Below are 18278 nucleotides of genomic sequence, written 5' to 3' on the forward strand. Positions count from 1 at the left end.
GGAGGAGAATTGGCAGAGATTTGTGTGAGTCAAAACTGGAATATCGCAACAGGCGGAACTCCCTAGGGGAAGCCAGTGTAGTACTCACCTAAGCTGTGCTCAGCTCTGCCAAGGCAACAGCTCGATTCGCCCTCACTAGCACTGAAACTCCCTTCCCAAGGAAAGACGCACACAAACCAACAACAGCTTTCAATGTGCCCGGTTTTCCCCCAGAGCACAGTCCAGCAGGATCAGACTGTGTGCCCACCAGTTCAGGGAAGCCCAGCTGTTACAACCACTACTCTGCTGAAGTCCAAGGCTTACCATCCTGTGTCAACAGCTGTTGACTGGAGAACCGGAGCAAAGGCATTTCCACTGGGATTCACAGCGACTATCAAGGACTGCATTTAAAGCTCCGTTCATTCAAGGAGATCGGGAGTATCTTTTATGAACTTTTGTAAGCTCTGTTGCATGTTCACCCACCCACAGACCTGTGCGAACAGTCATCCACATGAATGTTCATGTGTCCATAGATGTGTACTCACAGACAGACTGGCACACAGGTACAGACACACGGACCAGTGCTCTCCAGGACCACTCCACCTATCAATGGGAGCAACTCCTATGTAGTCACTGGAGTTAGACCAGCTAAGGATGTGGCCCAGAGACACACCTGTTGGTGCACGGGCACGTTACTTGACCACTCACACACCAGCGCACAGACAAAGCTGCCTCTTTCTACAGGGGTCTTAGAGTCACACTTTCTCTCTAAGGGATTCACAACTGGAGCTGGGCAAAATTTTTCAGATGAATAGTTTTTCAGACAAAAACTATTCCGTCAATCTGAAACGATTCATGAATCTAATCTAAATTTGCTGAATAGTTTCAGCCAGAAAGACACAAAATGGCCAGAGGAAGCAAAGGTTGTGGTACTTGACAACTTATAGCCCACTGCACTCACCAGGGACCTGGGAAACCTAGGTCTGAATTCCTGCTCTGGGACAGGGATTTGAACCCAGCTCTGCCCTAACCAGCAGGCTCTTGACTCTTCTGGGGTGGGTCTCTCTCTCTCTCCAGCTCTCCTGCTGCAATTGTTGCACTTTGTATAAAATACTCGAACAGTCATTGGGCCAGAGAGAGACAATGAGAATAACTCTATAATCTGGCGATCAGGGCACTCCCCTGGAATGGGAGAGATCCAGTTTCAAGTCCCTGTGCCAATGAACGTTAATGCCCTAACCCCTAGACTAAAAGTGAGAAGGGGGCTATCGCCTTCGTTCAACCCAACACAGGCATCTTCAATTCACTGATATTTTCCAGACTGTTCAGATCCAGGTCAACCCAAACCTATTTTTTCCCCAGTACCAGCAAACCAAACCAAAAAGCCGGTATTCACACAGCCCCATTCACAGTGCTTCCCCTTCTACAGAATCCTCTGATCAGATATTTCCCCCCCCCCCATTATCTCCCCCCCCCCACCACCACACACACACACACACACACACACACACACACACCACCACCACCACCACCACCACCAGGAGATCAGTAAAGTTCTTCTCACAGAGCAGCAGCCTGCAAGTGCCCAGTATATGCCAGGACACTGTTCTGCCCAGGGAAATGGTGTGTGACCAGAAGGAACTACTGTACATCAGTTACAGCAAATGAAATTCCTGAAGCCTGCCCCACTGAGTCCATTTCCCCCCCCCCCCCCCCGCCCCATACACCCTCTCCATCCATCCCTGCTTTATGTCCCGAGCACTGCCTGGTCCCCTCAGTGCGTGTCCTTCTCATAGCTTGGAACTGTCCCTGCCCCTCTCTGCCTGTCCCTTGTGCTATCTAGCCCATGCATTGCCTATCTCTAATGCTACCATCCTTACTACCTATTGCCTGTCCCTCTCACAGCTCTTTGCTTTCCACCGTCCTAGCAGTCCCTCAGTGCCCATTCCCTTTGCTACCCAGCCATCTCTCTGCCAATCTCTCTTGTCCCCCCACTGCCTCTCTCCTCTGGTGTTCCTATATTCTTGCCTCAGAATTTCCATTGGACATCAATAAGGAAAGTTCCCTTCATTTGGTCTCTCAGAATGAATTCCTTTACTTTCTTCAGGTCCCTCTGCTTAGCCTAACAGCAGTGGGGGCTTCTCTCTGCCTCAGACTCCCTTGTCCTCCCATCAAAATACTTCAGGCACCCCTGGACTCCAGCAACCAGTTCTGCTGAAATGTTCACGACGACTGCAGGGTCACTGCAGAAAGCAACAGTCAGGGGCTGTGGAGTTCCCCGGCCCCAGCATTTGCAACATGACGTACAGACTTAAACAGACACATGGACAGAACAATTACCCAGCTCACCTGAATCCAGCTCAAGTCTCCGCAGGCAGCACAGTACTGTCCCACTGAGTCAGTGATGGCCAACAGGCAACCCACTGAATGCAAGAAGAGGCAAGTCAAGGTGCCTACAACTCAGGGAGAGAGGGGGTTGGGAAAAAGATCCCTCCCTCTCTCCTCCTCCCCCATCAGATCTCCCTGTCAAATGCTCACCAAGTTCACTTGTGGGTGGAGTGGAGGGGGAGTGGGCGAGAGCAATGGAAATTTCTCCTTAGCTCCCTTCCAATACGTTCCTCTCCAGACCTTGGACTGTAATAAGAGGCACCGGCAAAGAGAGAAGGAGGGAAAGAGGCTAGCCAGCACTAAGGCCAGAAGTCTGCAGGCAGCCTTTACAGTATTCAGTGGAACTAAGCCAAGTCCCTTTACACTCACTGGAATGAAGCAAGCTCTCCTTTCACACGCTGTTTGACAAAGCCTAAACCAGACTGCCTCACATCCCCAGCCTTTTAAACTGCGGAATCCCCTTACAGTGCCCTGGGCCATGGACTGAATCGCCTCAGACTGCACCAGCAATGAGTACGCTAAACCCGCTTCGGTGCTGGAGCTCAGCACAGAACAAGAAGAGTGCAGAATCCAGCTGGCAATCTGCAAAATGCAGTGGGGGAACTGGGAGCTGTGCGAGAGAGAGAAATATTTATTCCATTGCACTCAGGGCAACATATTGAAATATCTGCATTCTACCACACACACACCCCCACACACCCAGTCAGAGTTCACAGCTTGTGTAACAGTACCGTTGGCCAGTATCAGCATGCCCCCAAGCCTCTGTTTCCACACATGCTCACTCAGTTGTTCTCCCATAATGCCACATCTTGTTTAAATGAACACTCCCAGTGGGTTGTTTTTTTTTTTCATAAATGCTCCAATTTCCTCGTTAGAGCAACGTCTCTGTATCTATATTTGTAGCTCTGTGTGTAATGATTCCGGCAGGGTGATTCATATAATCAGTTGCAGAACCTGGGGGTCCCAGTGCCTCTAGTTTTCTCATTAGGGTTCAGTAGCTTCCTCTCTTTTTCTCTCTCTCTCTCAGTTCCTACCACTGCCCCACCCCACCCCGGACCGCCAGTGCCACATAACCAGGCTGCTGAGAATTCCTCTGGCTTGGGGGAAAGCTCCATACTGCCCCTTCCCAGCCCCGGTGCCCCCAGGATAGGGGACAGATCCAGGATGGGGCCAGAGGACAGCCATGTTCCGTTGATCTCTGGCTGGTGGAACAACCCCCTGGACCTGTTGCAGCCAGTATAAGTTAAGGCAGTTACACTGGGAACCAAACTGGCCTACTGCATCCGTGGGACTCTTGAGGAAACATGAAGGTGCCCCTGTGGCCAAAGACAGCATGGCCAGATCTAAGGATCAGAAGTCCATTTCCAGTATGAAACATGAGCATACTAGCCACTGGCAAAGTATTTAGGTTTATCAAGAGCTGGGCTGATGCAGCAGTGAAGTCCCCCCACCTGGATACAGAAATAGGCCTGTTCTTCTCTCACTTCTGACAGGAGTGTCAGGCTCTATAAATCTCTAGTGGGGCTAGATTTAAGACCTAACAGTCTGAAGTCTGAACATTAAGAGCTTGTCTTAAAGTTGTACTGCTTTAAATCATAGCAATAAAGTGAAAGTGGTACAACCTACACTAAAGGGGGCGCAGTTATACCAGTATAAAAATGCTTATATGGGAATAACTTATTCCTATGTGGGAAAGGGAATATACCAACATTTGGAGCTGGCAGAAAATGCTGGTTAGACTAAACCAAAACGTATTGATTTTTGCTAAATTTTTCAATGGGAAATTATCAGAATGTTTAACTTTTATATATTCTGAAACCAAAACATGTAAATAAAGGCCAAACAAACTATTTTGGAATGTTTCGTTTTGCGAAAAATTCTGAGCTTTCTATTTTTCGTCCTGATCCGGGACAAAATGAACTCTCAAAATCTTATTTTTTGCCTACCTATATCAGTATAAGGCACCTTTGTACTGGTATAACTGCATCCACATTTGGAGTGGTGCCGGTATAAGTATTTTGGTTTAAAAATTAAAAATCTCTGCTCCCCCCTCCGCTGGTACAAACGCTATGGCCCCTGATTAGTTATTGCATGAATGCATAACTTGTGTTGATAACCAGAAATATACTATAAGCAGACGCCTGACTAGGGGTATGTCTACATTGCAGAGTGAAGTCGACTTACACCCGCCAATTTTTAGAAGTCACTGGCGCGTGTACACACCACGCTGTTTGCGCCAGTCTCATGCATCCACACTCACCATGCTTGTGTCGACATTCAAAGCAGTTCACTGTGGGGTGTTCTCCCACAGTGCAACTAGCCATGGTGGCTGTTGGGACGAGTTTCATCGTCCCATGATGCAATGCTTCTTCCCCCTCCCTTCTTCTTCCAAACAAACAGGAAACCGATTTTCGCGCCATTTGTTTATGCCGCACGCTTGCCATTGCTGTGGAGACATGGAGCCAACTTAACTCTGCACTATTATTGTGAGCATCACAAATACATCGCAGCTTATCATTGAGTATTTTTGAAGTAGAGCAAGAAGCCAAAGTACAGGCAACTGCGAAGCCACTGAGGCTGCCCTGCCACAAGCCATCGAGCGGAACAATCCCCAATTGCTGCAGGCTGTAACACGTCATCTGCAGTCTGTGGAGCAGCGGTTCTGGTCCCGGGAAACAAGCACAGACTGGTGGGACTGCATCGTTATGCAGCTGGGGGATGATGACCGGTGGATGCAAAACTTTCATATGCAAAAGGTCACTTTCCTTGAACTTTGCTCGGAGCTGGCCCCATCCCTGAAGCGTGTGAATACTCACTTGAGACAAGCTCTGACAGTGGAAAAGAGTCACCATCGCTCTGTGGAAGCTGGCAACCCCCGACTGTTACCAGTCAGTTGGAAATCAATTCGGAGTCGGTAAATCTACAGTGGGCGCTGCCGTGATTCAGGTGTGCAGGGCCATCAATAAACTTCTGCTACAAAGGATAGTGACTTTGGGAAATGTGCAAGACACAGTGGATGGGTTTGCTGCGATGGGGTTCCCAAACTGTGGGGGGGCCATTGATGGGACGCACATCCCTATCTTAGCACCTGCCCACCTAGCAACCAAGTACATAAACCGCAAGGGGTACTTTTCCATGGTCCTGCAGGGCCTTGTGGATCATAGGGGTCATTTCACCGACATCTATGTGGGGTGGTCTGGGAAGGTGCATGACGTGCACATATTTTGGAATTCGGGGCTGTTTTCTAGCATTCAGGAGGGCACTTTCTTCCCTGACCAAAAAATTCACATTGGGGGTGTGGAAATGCCAATAGTGATCCTGGGGGATCCTGCTTAGCCCACGCTCCCTCGGCTATTGAAGCCGTACACCAGGCACCTTGACAGCGACAAGGAGTGTTTTAATAACAGGTTAAGCACTTGCAGAATGGTTGTTGAATGTGCTTTTGGGCGTTTAAAGGCCAGATGGAGGAGTTTCCTCACTAGGCTGGACATGAGTGAAAAGAACCTCTCGTCAGTGATATCTGCATGCTGTGTTCTTCATAATGTGTGTGAAGCAAAGGGGGAAAGGTTCCCCCAGGGTTGGGCTGTGGAGGCAGAAAGACTGGCTGCCAATTATGATCAGCCAAATGCCAGCAATACGCTGAGAGCTAACTGCGGAGCGCTTTGCGTTAGGGAAGCTTTGAAAACCAGATTCTGCGATGAGATGCAGGACTGATTTATGTTCCTGTATGTTATTTGCCTTTGCTCAAAATCCCTCCCACCATTGATATCAGTACCCACCAAATCCCACCCAAACAAGATATGATTTAATAAAGAAACGTGTTGAAATGATGCAAACTTTTATTTATGAACATTCAAGCCATGGGGGGGGGAGTGTTCATTCTCAGTCTCAAGGGGTAGTGTGGGTGGGGGAGAGGCAGGGCAGCAAAGCCATAGGAGGAGGAGCGTTATGGAGGGGCTGCAGTGGGACTCTGTCTGGCCTCCACTCCTCCTGAAGCTCCACAAGCTGCCGGAGCATGTCTGCCTGGTTGCGCATGATTCGTAGCATCTCCTGTGTGGTACTGCGATCATGCTCCTGCATTTCTCTGAGACGCTCCCTGTCCATGTCCATATTCTGGGACAAGGTCAGCCGCCACGCTCAGAGCTCTGTCTCTGCTGCCGCGGAGGTGTTCATGAGCTCGCCAAACATGTTGTCTCTTGATTTTTTTTTTCCTCTTTCTAATCTGCGATAGTCTTTCCGCATTTCTAGAGGGTTGGGCCAAGGCCGAGGTGTCTACAGAACGAAAAGAAATGCACAAGGTTGCCATTGTTAGCAGACCTAGGAAAATGAAACAACTGCAACAATGTATAAAATACTCCCCTTGCAGTGCACAGAGCAAACCCAGACCCTCATTCCATTCCCAACATCCCAGAAGGGTCGGCTCGCTGTGCCCTTACAGAGATGGTAAGCCAAGGGCACCTCACTGTGCTAGAGAGAGGATTACTGATCTTTTAAAAAAATGATTTCAAATGCCCTGTATTAGAGGGGTGCCTAGTTTAATTTGGATGACCGTTTTGTCATGAGGCATCCACAGGGGATCCGAGGACAGTGCGGGGAGGTTGGGGGGTTTAGTAGTCTCTGAAACCAAATCAAAATAATTAAAGTGACTTGGCAAGACACTACAATGGGGAATACAGAGGTACGGGGTATCAGCTGTACAGCTCGGGTATTTCAAACATGCGCCATCTTCCCTAGGTGACCATCAGCGATATCAGACTCCTGTCGGGTCACGCACGAGGAAAGGGAAGATTTGCTACACGCAGCAGGGTACCAGCTGTGTTCCGCCATAACGCCGGCTCCCTTGATTGCAGCGTGGCGCGGCAAAATATCCTACCGGGGAGGAAGGAACAAAGCTGCCCTCCCCCGAAACCTTGTGCAAAGGATAACAGATTACTTACATGAAAGTTTCCATGAGATATCAACTGATGATTCTCGGAGCATCTCTCATCACATAAATAATCTGTTCCGGGGTAACCCCCCAGTAAAGTCCACTAAACGCCTGAAATCCCCTTTCAGGTCCCCCCCCAAAGTAAAAGGACAGAACTGCTAAGAAGAAAAAAACACTCACCAGATGTGCCTTCCCCAGGATCATTATTGCTGTCCTGTGAGCTGCTGGACTGCTCTGGGGTCAGGAATAGGTCTTGACTGTCTGGGAGAACAGACACCCCACTCTCGTGCACCCTGCTCTCCTCAGCCTCTTCCTCCTCCTCCTCCTCATCCATGGAGTCTTCACCATTGTCCATGGACTGTGATCTAGTGGCGGTATCGATGCTGCGGGGCAGCACCGTGGTGGGGTCGCCACCAAGAATTGCATGCACCTCATCGTAGAAGCGGCATGCTTTTGGCAAGGAGCCAGAACGGCTGTTAGCTTCCCTGGCTTTCTGATATGCCTGCCGCAGCTCCTTGATCTTCATGCGGCACTGCTGCGCGTCCCTGTTGTGTCCCTTCTCCAGCATGCCCTGGGATATCTTCCCGTAAATGTCCAAATTCCTTTTGCTAGCTGTGAGCTGAGCCAGAACGGACTCCTCGCCCCACAGACCCAGGAGATCTATGACCTCTGGTCGACTCCATGCTGAAGCGCGTTTGGGCCTTGCAGTAGCCATGAAGATTACAGCGACAAAGCTCTCTCCATGCTGGCTGCACAGGAAACGAAAATTCAAATTTTCCCAGGGCATGAGGGGAGGGGCCATTTCCAGGTAGCGTGACCATGTAACAGCAGAGCGCGAATGTCCAGAGTGGTCACAACGGGGCATTGTGGGATACCTCCCAGAGGCCATTAACGTCAAATTACGTTACGCTCTGTCTACACTGACGCAAAATCAACCCAATAAATTCGAATTAGGCACTACGCCACTTGCAGAGGTGGTTTTATTACGTCGACTTTTGCTGCAATGTAAGTCGATGGAACTGCCGTGCCAGTGTAGACGCAGGCTTTCGGAGATTGACGTAAGTGACATTACGTTGACCTCCGTCGCCAGTGTAGACCAGGCCTAAAAATACCTGAGAAAGGTAAGTATGTGAAAGCAAACAAATCTTCCTGTGTCAGGATTTCTCTTCCGAAGTTGCTAAGCTGCAAACTCAACACAGTTGATAACAGAGAGAGTAAACAGCATGTGCATAAACTTCACAGGAGATACTGAAACAGGGAGGGCAGAGAAGTAATAAAAATGGACCTACCAGCATAGAAGTGAGAAAAATGGGCAAGAAACAACAACATGAGATTCAAGCCGGAAAAGAAATCAAAGCCTCTGGAAAAGTATCTTGAAGCACAGAGGTGCACAGAGACAAACCCAGAAAGCAGTAATTCTGAGAGCAGAGCTCATGTGAAGTGTAGGAGTTGGCATTTTTACAAGTTTCACCCACAAAACAAACCCATTTTGGTGATTCAAGTGGGTGGAGATGCCACTCACAACAGACTGTACAGATATTCAAAATATGATCATGTGTGCCATTTCACGCCACTGGGCTCCCGGACCTCACTGACTTCAGTAGACCCATACACTCTACTACATCCTGGGGCTTTGCTCCTCTGATTGGTGGGCGGGGGGAGGAGGAGGAATGCTGGTGGTATCTCCCAAATGCCACCCATTTGTGACACCAAAATGAGATCATTTGCAGTGAAAATTGTGCAGATCTGTGAGCCTCTCTTGCCTCTCTCACACAAGTCATGAAATAAGTTAACGATGACATTTAAATTCTCATCACTGGGCATCTTACATTAACATCTCCCTGCCATGATTGAGGACTTTCACACCTCTCAGAGCTCTTCTTCCAGTTTCTCCGCAGACTCGTTTGTACATGGGTTATGCTCAATTCTCATTTTCAAGTTTAGAGGTGCCAGTCTGGTGTACATGGTTATAGTGGCTGTTTCCGGGCCCTAGCTGGAAGCAGCTAGCAGCTATAGTGGAAAAGTAGAGCAGACATGAGTTTGCAATGCGACTTGGTAGCAAAATAACCCAATGCAACTTTTGAGCTGGGGGAGGGGAGGAATAATCCTTCATATGGCTTTGTATAACCACATCTGGAACATTACATCAGGGTGTACTATCTCCTCAGCCTCTCAAGGGGGCAGAGGGAACCAAAGCCTGATCCCACTCCAGCAAATATATCTGAAGGTTTGACTGCCTTTGCCATTCAGAGTGGTGTTTCCTGGGATCATTTACAAGTTGCTTGAGATGGGAGGCGTGCATCATCGGGGAAGGACTGTCCTGTGCTATCGGCGTCAGGAAGCACCAAGTCCCCTTATAGGCAGCCTCAACGAAAAGGCTGAGAACTGACCGGGCCACCTTAGAAGTGGTCACTCCTGGTCAGGCATGAAGCAAATGGAAAGGGAGCAGTTTGAGAAGCCCAAAGCACTGCTGCCCCATGCTGAACCTGTGCCATGGAGAGAAGGCTTCAGTCTCCAAGGGTGCCCCCCGCTGCCTTTCACACGGAGGGGCTGTCCTTGGAAGGGTCTTTTCATTTGGAGCCCATTCTCAGCATGCCAGGTACACAATATGCCTGCCAGACATGGGCCATGAACTCCTGCACTGCTAAGGGACTGATGCTGAGCCTGACAGGCTAGTATTTAGGCTGTCCCTTCATCCCATGGATGCGTTTGTTATTTTCCATTGACTGACAATGGGAACGTGTTATATCTCAGCAGTGTTCTTCTCATCCCAGCTCTCTATTCACCCCTTGCCAGCTGGCAGGGCTCCTCTGCCTCCCATTCTCCCTGCCCCTTTCTTCTTCAAGCAGGTGCAGGCTTTAGTCAAACTATTTGGATCTATTTTTCACCCCATTCACCTCTCTGTTTAGTTATTACATGTCTTTCAAATGATCAGCTTGGGGCCATTCCAGGGAACTCCCTTCCTGGCACAGCAGAGAGATACCGGGGCTGTGGAAGGGAGGGGCTGCCTACAGGAGGCATGCAGACCTATCCCAAAGACAATATCACTTCCCAAGATCCTCTTTCCTGGAACAGCAGTGCCATCCCAGCATGGCCACAGAGATGCTGCAGCCCCAACTCAGTGCCCAAGCTCCTGGGAACCATGCTCTGCCCTCAGCTCAGTGACCCACAGTTGGGGGCAATCTTTCCGTGGTGGCAACATGGCATTACTGTCGCCATCTCGTGCGATTTTATCATGAGCGGGTTTTTCCAGAATCTCCCCCAGCTCCTAGAATCACAGGAATAGGGGAGACTCTCCGAGCCTTCATTTTAAAAGTTTCTTGTCCTCCTGGTTGCAGAGCATAACTTGGCAATGTGACCTGAGCGCACCCTAAATGTCCAGGAACCAGAAGGCAAAGAAGAAGAACCCAGACTTAGTTACTTGTGAAGTCTCATGGTTTTGGGAGCCCGACTCGTGATTTCGGAAGGCTTGGCGGGTGGGCATAGTGATAGTGCCTGGGCTCAGGCTGTTCCTCTCACTGGGACCACATGGGCTTCACGACCATTAGCAGGGATAGAACCCAGATTCTTCTGCTGCAGAGGCCTCTCGGAGGGCACATCTACACTCCAGCTTGAGGTTATCTACCTAAACCAGCTCTGATCGAGCGATCACGCGAAATATGGAGCGTGGCCACAGTGGCGCATGGGGACGGTGGAGCGCCAGCTGCCCTGAGTACAGGCCTAGCGTCTTGGACGGGCACACCCACAGGGTGGCCAGCCTCTCCCATGGCTTGCACTGCTGTGGCTGCTTTTCTATATTCAGCGGGTTCGCTCGCTCAGAGCTAGTTTGGGGTACCCCTCCAGCTCGAAGTGCAGGCATACCCTAGCCTGAGTTAAAGACAACTCTGCTCACTGTGCGGCATTGGGGCGGCTAGTCCCCCACACGCCCTTGAGCACACCCAACACACCGGCTAGCAGAGGGCACACACCATCCAGCACGTTCAGCAGTGCCCAGAGACACCCGGAAGCTTCTCCCTAGCAACGAAAGCACTTCCTAGGAGCCTCTATCCTGGCCTGGCGGGCACAGCTGTCACCCAGAGGTATCAGGGTGCCCACAGAAGTCCTGGCAATAAGGTCAATTTCAGACAACACCCCTCATCCCATCATTGGTATGGCTCTTGATCCACCAACAGAGCAAACACTGGGGATGTGAACAGTGGCTCTCAGATACTATTGATGCAATCTAGGAAGTTACTGCACTGGAACAGCCAGGGCTGGTGTAAGGGTATGTTTCTCCAAAATGTTCGTTTGCACTTGTCCCGCCGCCCCCGCCACAATCAAGCAGGGTTATCGAGGAACAACGCTGATGTGTTCCCACCATCTTTGCACCACTGGATGGTGGGGTATGCCTCACGAGACTCTCGGCTGGTGGTCTAGGCTTCCCAACACTCCTCCTGCTTCTGCACCTAGGCTTTGGCCAGCCTCTGGGAAATTGCTCCATGAGCGAGGCACACTCATGCACCTGTGTGGAAATAGCTGTGCACGCACGCCTGCACATAGCCCCGCGCGTTCACACACAAAGACACATGCGAACACACTCATATACAGATGCAGCAGAACCTGGGGATAATGCGGGACATGATGATTTTCCACACTCCAGCTAGGAGGTAGGCCAATAATCAGCAAATGCTTACACTACACCAAAATAACGTCCACGGAGAGAGACATCTGAAATTGTGACAGCACCGCACAGTAATGTTGCGGCCCTTTCTTATGTGCATGATGGTGCCTTTAAGAGAGAGCTGAAAACAATTCAATCTCCATGCCAGAAGGGAGAGGGTAGTTCTCATGGGGAGTGAAGAGACAACCAAAACCAGACAGCTGTTGCCAGCAGCCGATGTTCACCACGGGGGAGCCCAGGAGGCTGTGCTGGGGGTCCTGGAAAGCCTAATAGAAGGAACAGGTCCAACTATTCACCATCCAAGGAAGCACTGGATGAGGAGTGGTGTTGTCTCTGAGCTTCCATATAGTAATATATATATATCCTCCACAAACATCAGTCCTACAGCTCCATCTCCATCAATTCCTACCTAAGAGTGAGATCGTCACCATCACCACCTCTTTTTCTAGTTAAAGGAACTCCAGATTCTTCCCCAGGCATCACAGATGCAAGTTTTGGAGTGTGGGGGTGGAAAAGTGCATCGCTTTCTTTTTAAGATTGGATGGAAAAGACGGGTCTCACATCTTTGCAGTGATTACTGAAGCAATTCAGAATCTCATAAGCCTCTTATTTTTTTATGCAAACCTCTAATTTAAGAATGCATGTCAGAGGAGACGTGGCTCTCCAGGCTCAACCCCTTCTTCCCTAACTATTAGATTCACTTTTTCAGGCTAAGTGGCAGATTTGAGACTAACAGTGGGGTATTCCAAGCCTGTGCATGCCTCTCAGCTAATGTAACGTAAGAGTCCCCCCAGGGGGAGTAAGCAGGAGTAATGGTAAAGCTCTCATTGATCTTAATGGTAGCAGAGTTGGGCCAATGTGAGTGCTTGATAACTGCACGCACTAAATCCTGGTGAATATTTCTGCTCTGCTCCAGCTGGGAGACTCTTAAGATGCTTTAGAGAAGAGCCATGCAAAGACTTTTGGACTGGGAGGTCTGGGGAGAGAATTGCCAATATAATCAGTTCAGACTTAATCCCCTGCCTTAGGCTTGGTATCTAGGGTAGATTCTACTATGTACCAAGCTGGGCTTCTTGGATTCCAAGAGTTATCCTAAATTCATGTGCCTTGTTTTGCTGGTTCCTTATAGGGGCCCGGCAGATTGATTTCAGATCTGCGGGTCCTCATCAAAAGCACTCAATTTTAACACACCTGCTTCATCATTGGTTTGCCTTTTGGGGGGTGGATTTACAGTGGCAAGGACGCCTCACCAGATCAATGAGCTGGCTTTGTCCACGTATCCTAGCCACAGGACAAAAGACTATTTTGATTAAGCAGACTGAACCAGAAACCCTAAGAATTCCCTCTTTGATTAAATACAACTCACCGGACTTTACACATCAGTCATATTTGGAGGGGACTATAGATAACAAACAACAACAGTGAATAGAAACTTCCACTTCTAAAGTGCCTTCTCGTTAAGGAAAATCCTACAGAGATTAATGGAAAATGAAAACCTCTATAGATTTTTTTAAACACTCCTATACAATTCAGGGGGAAATAATAGCCCTGCTACTTCATTCTTCAGCAGATTGCATAACGAATAAACAAAACAAAAACCCAATGGAAAGGATTTCATTCTCTATTAAATTCCATTGGTTTTCAGAGTCATTTCTACAGGTCTACACCAGCGGTTCCCAACCTTTTGGGTTCAATGGCCACAGATAACATTTTTACAACTCTGAAGGGCCATCGGTGTCTGCCAGCAGCCCTGACCTCCCCACGGCAGCCAGACGGAAGGAGTTCGGTGAGGAGGCTGCCTCCTCGCTGATCTCCCGTCCCCTTGGCTGCAGCAGGGAAACTGCACCTATCCTGTAGCCCCGTGTGCTCCACCTGGTTCCCTAGGCAGCGGCTCCCTTCTGCAGCCAGAGGGACGGGAGATCAGCGCTCGCCTCCTTCTGGTTCCAGCAGGGACCCCAGCGCTTCAAGACCCAGGCAAAGCACTTTGCCCTGCTCCCTGCACAGCCAGTGGGAGGGGAGCGCTGAGCTCCCATCCCCTGGGCTGCAGCAAGGAGCCTGCATCAGTCTTGTAGCCCCGCGGCAATGTGCTCCGCCTAGGTCCTTAGGCAGTGGCTCCCTTCCGCAGCCAACGGGAGGGGAGCCACGGGCCATTTTGCAAGACCCCGTGGGCCACTTTTGGCCCCCAGGCCATAGGTTGGGAACCACCGGACTATACTAACTTCCCATGGAATCCTATTGGTAACATCTGTATTGAATTCTATGGGACTTTTCAGTAAGGGCCTTTCCAGAGATTTCAAAGCACTTTCAAATACTGAGTTTCACACCACCACTGCAAGGCAGGGAAGTATTACTCTCTCTCGAGCACAAATCGGGGAAACTGAGGCACAGTAAGGTTACAAGACTTGCTCGAGGCCACACACAAAATCTGTGACAAAGCCAGGCACCGCACACAGATCACCTGATGCCCAGTCTGGTGCTTTAACCACCAGACCAGCCTTTTGTCCACCTACGGGAACAGTAACGCGATCTTTTCAGAAATCCAGGTAATCGGTTGGGCCTTTGAATGGCGCAGTGCAGGAGATGACAACAGAAGTCTGGCTACAGGTCCCACATGCAAACAAAATCCTGTAAATGAATCGAAATGCTACATGGTCCCATGAGCAATTCTGGGTAACAGAAAATTGGCCATTTTGCTAGAAATCAGGCTTCCCAGGCCCACCTCTGGCAACCTGCCACCTTGGAAAGGGGTGAGCACTGCAACACATGCTGGTAAGTTACAGGACTCTTCCCTGCATGTGATCCACCCAAACTGCTGACAGAAGTCCCTGGCCCTGTTGTCAGAGCGCTCTCGTATTGTTGACTTCCCAAGAATCCTTCCGTACAGAAGATGTGCTCAGCCCTTTGGAGTTTACCAGAGTTTCAGGCCAGAAGGGACCACCAAACCACCTGGTCTGAGCTCCAATACATCACAGGCCATTATAGTTCATCCAGATACCCCTATATTAAGCCCAGTGACTGTAGCTCAACCAAAGCATTTCAGTCCCCAGGAGAGTAAACTGTTGTGTACCAGAGGCAGAGAACAGCTGCTACCAATTCCTGGGGCCCCTGAGATGGCAGGGAATTGATTAGAGGAGACATGCCCAGGTGATGTGAACAGATGATCCACACCGCACGGTGCAGAGGCGGACGAAACCCTTGCAGGGTCCCTGCCAATCTGAGCTGGGGAAAATTCCTTCCCAACCCCAAATCTGGTGATCAGTGTGAGCCTGGGAACGTGAGCAAGACCCAGCCAGGCACCAAAATATATGTCCACATTGAAAGTGGTGGTGTGATTGCAGCTTTGGCAGACGTGCCCGTGTTAGCTGTAATCTACCTCCCACAGCTAAAACTAGCCGTGAAGCCATGGTAAGCACAGGCTCCAGTCAGGGCTAGGAACACGCGGAACAACTCATGCCACTGCATCATCCTCTCTGCTGTTTTTAGCTGTGCTGGGTAGATTACAGCTCGTGCAGTTGTGTCTGACTGAGCTGCAATCCTACCACCGAACGCACTGCATACAGACCTCTGTGTACCACCGCAGAGCTCTGATCCATCCTGTCTGGTGTCCTCTCTCCAACTGATGCCTCAACTGTCTATTGGGGGGGAAAAATCCTTCTCGTCCCCTGTAGCACCTTGCAGAAAGGCATAGCTGACACTGTTCCGCGGGAAAGGCCAGGAATTTAATTACCATTCTGTCCACTTCCTATGGCACCAGCTCTGGCTACTACAGATCCAAGTCAACACCTACGCCCCCCTGCCCCAGGGAGCAGGATCCTGCTGTACTGGGCGGCTGGGAATGAGAATCTGAACCCTAGCTGTGCTGAGCTGTAGCTCCTCCTTGCACCAGGAATGTGATTTACCAGGGTGCGAATCTGGCTGCCTTCACAAACTGGGAGCTTCCAAAGCTTCAGGCCTGCTTAGCTGTAAATTCACTTGAATGACACATTTTTGAAACATTCCAGAGGGGTAGCCGTGTTAGTCTGGTGTTTTTATTTTTGAAACGGTTGCTTTATTAGGAGCAGAATCTGAAGTAGCGGAGCCACCTTGTGACTACCCACGGCAATTGCACCTTTTTTGCTTTGGTTTTGATTAAACACTCAGTTGGGATATCCTTAGCAGTCGTAGTGAGGGTTAACAGTAAGGTTGCAGGGGACTGACTCATGCAGTAGTGTATACAAGGATTCAGCTGCAATCCTGAAATTGCTGGGGGGCTTGGCTCATTCAGTCAACTTCTTGTGTGTTCCTGCTTTGGAACAAGTTACGGGTGAGAGCAAAGAGGAAAAAAAGAGCACATGACCCTGGAGATAGACAGTGAGACATTATGGTCTCCATCCCCCTGAACATTTACATGGGAACCTACTGCTTAAAGAAACAGCCTAATCAGTATTCACAATGTTCACAAATACATTTAAATTGGGCTGCACAGTTCTGCCTGGGCTCCTCAGTTCTGACCTCCCAATACACCAGTCGGGGCCCAGCACAGATCTGCTAATCATTTCCATACTGACCTGCAACATCCCCTGCTACTCCAGTTCTCCCTTCCTCCCACCACAGCAATTCACCTCAGTCCTGAGCTTCAGAAACCTCCACCTGCCCCTAACACCATAGTCCTGTCCTGCAAAAACTGCCTGTCACTTTAGTCCTAAGATCAACCTCCCCCGCAAAAAACCCCACAAAACCTCTGCCCGTGCACTACTGCACCTCCTGCTAGGTCAGTCCTGCACCCCACCCATACACACACAGCTTTGCCAGCACACCTCTCTCCCTACCCTTGCAGCAACCTCTACTCTTGGATTTCAGAGGCACAGATCTGAGCTCTCTTTCCTTTGGACAGCTCTGTTTAGGGCCTGATGAAGGAAGAGGCCTCTCTGCATCCCTCTTTGGGATGCTATTGTTATAGATTGGATGTAAGTGCCATCTTTCATTTAAGATAGTTGTAAGAAACATTTAAGCACCTATATGGACCCAGCTAGCTGAAACAACACAGGCCTCCATCCAAAACACTGGCACATGCAAGGCATTGGTGGGAGGAGAGGTTTTGCTGAATATTGTTTTGAGAAGGTTTGTGCATCTGGGATAGAGAGGCAAAAAGGCAGAGAAACGGGCAGAATCACAGCAAGGACAGAGTCTGGAAAAGCACTGGGAATGTGGCCCTGAGAAAAGCTAAGAGTGAGTTTTGGGACTAAGTGCTAACTAATGGTTTGGAACTGTGAGTAAAGACACAATCTCTTCTTTTATTCCTACTGTGTTCAGAGAAAAAGGTTTTGTACATTCCTTGTAAATACACAGGATTGCATTAAAGAAACACATGACTCCATCAGCAGTTTCACCCTGAATTTGGCTAACCACTTGAGTCAAAAAGGGGTAACAGTATATAGTATATAATAGTATATAATATTTCTCTGAGATAAGTGAGAGGAAGTCACAACTGATTTGATGTGACTTTTCCATTTAGACTCACCACCCCCGTGGACTTGGCTTCTTGGACCACCAAAATACCCATCGCACCTGCCCAGAGAAGTGGTCCTAGCAGATTAAACGGCATGTCATTCTGGAAATAAAGCAGTCCCTCTAGGAGCAAAGACTCCTGATGTGGAGCAGAGAGTCCCCTTACAAAGAAAGCACACGAGACAAAACTGAGGCGGAGCCACTCAGGAGTGATAAGACCAAGGATTTAATGGAATGAATGGAGATGTCCTCCAAGTCCATGTAGGAGAAGAGCCTCTGTGACCCTTTGACCATCCCCACTCCAGGGCTGAGTCTTTCCTGTCCCATCCACTGGAGTGTTGTGGACTCTTAGCTGTTTGAATCAGCTCCTCTGTGCGTTCCCCGGGAGATGATTAAGGTGCATCGCTGACTCCACACTGTCCCTGGAGACCCTTCTTCGGCAGCCTCTGCTGAGCCATCAAATCCTCCAAGGGAAGAGAGATCAGCTCACAAGTCCTTCTCCCCTTGGCAAGTGGAGAACCCTTGAGTCATCCAATGGCTAGAAGGGGTGTATCAAACAATCCAGGGGGCCACAGTGGCCCTAACACTGGGAATCTAGCTCCGTCAGCATCAGGAGGCCAGGTCTGGTGGAAGGAAGGGGCTGCCCCGCACCCAGACTGAAAGGCAAGTCCTCATCTGGGCAGACTAACTGGCGGAATCTCTGAAAGACACAGTCAGAGGGTGAACAAAGCTGTAGGGATGGAGCCTGCTTACCCACCGCCTCCTCCCACCACTGCATCCTCCCTCCCCTGCCAAACAGTCGCCTTCGAAGTAGCCTTCCAGCAAGGACAGCACGGC

The 18278-nt window shown here is 49.7% G+C and overlaps 1 protein-coding gene across 3 annotated transcripts in view; it reads right to left on the reverse strand.

The window, feature by feature from the left end:
- Positions 1-17651: 17651 nt before the first annotated feature.
- LOC137145476 (sodium- and chloride-dependent GABA transporter 2) overlaps positions 17652-18278 on the reverse strand; it is a 55447-nt gene continuing 54820 nt past the window's right edge. For all 3 annotated transcript variants that reach the window (XM_067536249.1, XM_067536250.1, XM_067536248.1), the window contains one exon: positions 17652-18141. In XM_067536249.1, coding sequence (XP_067392350.1) covers positions 18022-18141 — 120 coding nt within the window. In that variant the 3' untranslated portion in view covers positions 17652-18021. The remainder of the gene's footprint in view (positions 18142-18278) is intronic.

Source organism: Emydura macquarii, unplaced genomic scaffold, assembly GCF_026122565.2.
Source record: "Emydura macquarii macquarii isolate MOO-44397 ecotype Brisbane River unplaced genomic scaffold, CSIRO-AGI_Emac_v2 contig_3530, whole genome shotgun sequence".
Classification (NCBI taxonomy): Eukaryota; Metazoa; Chordata; order Testudines; family Chelidae; genus Emydura; species Emydura macquarii.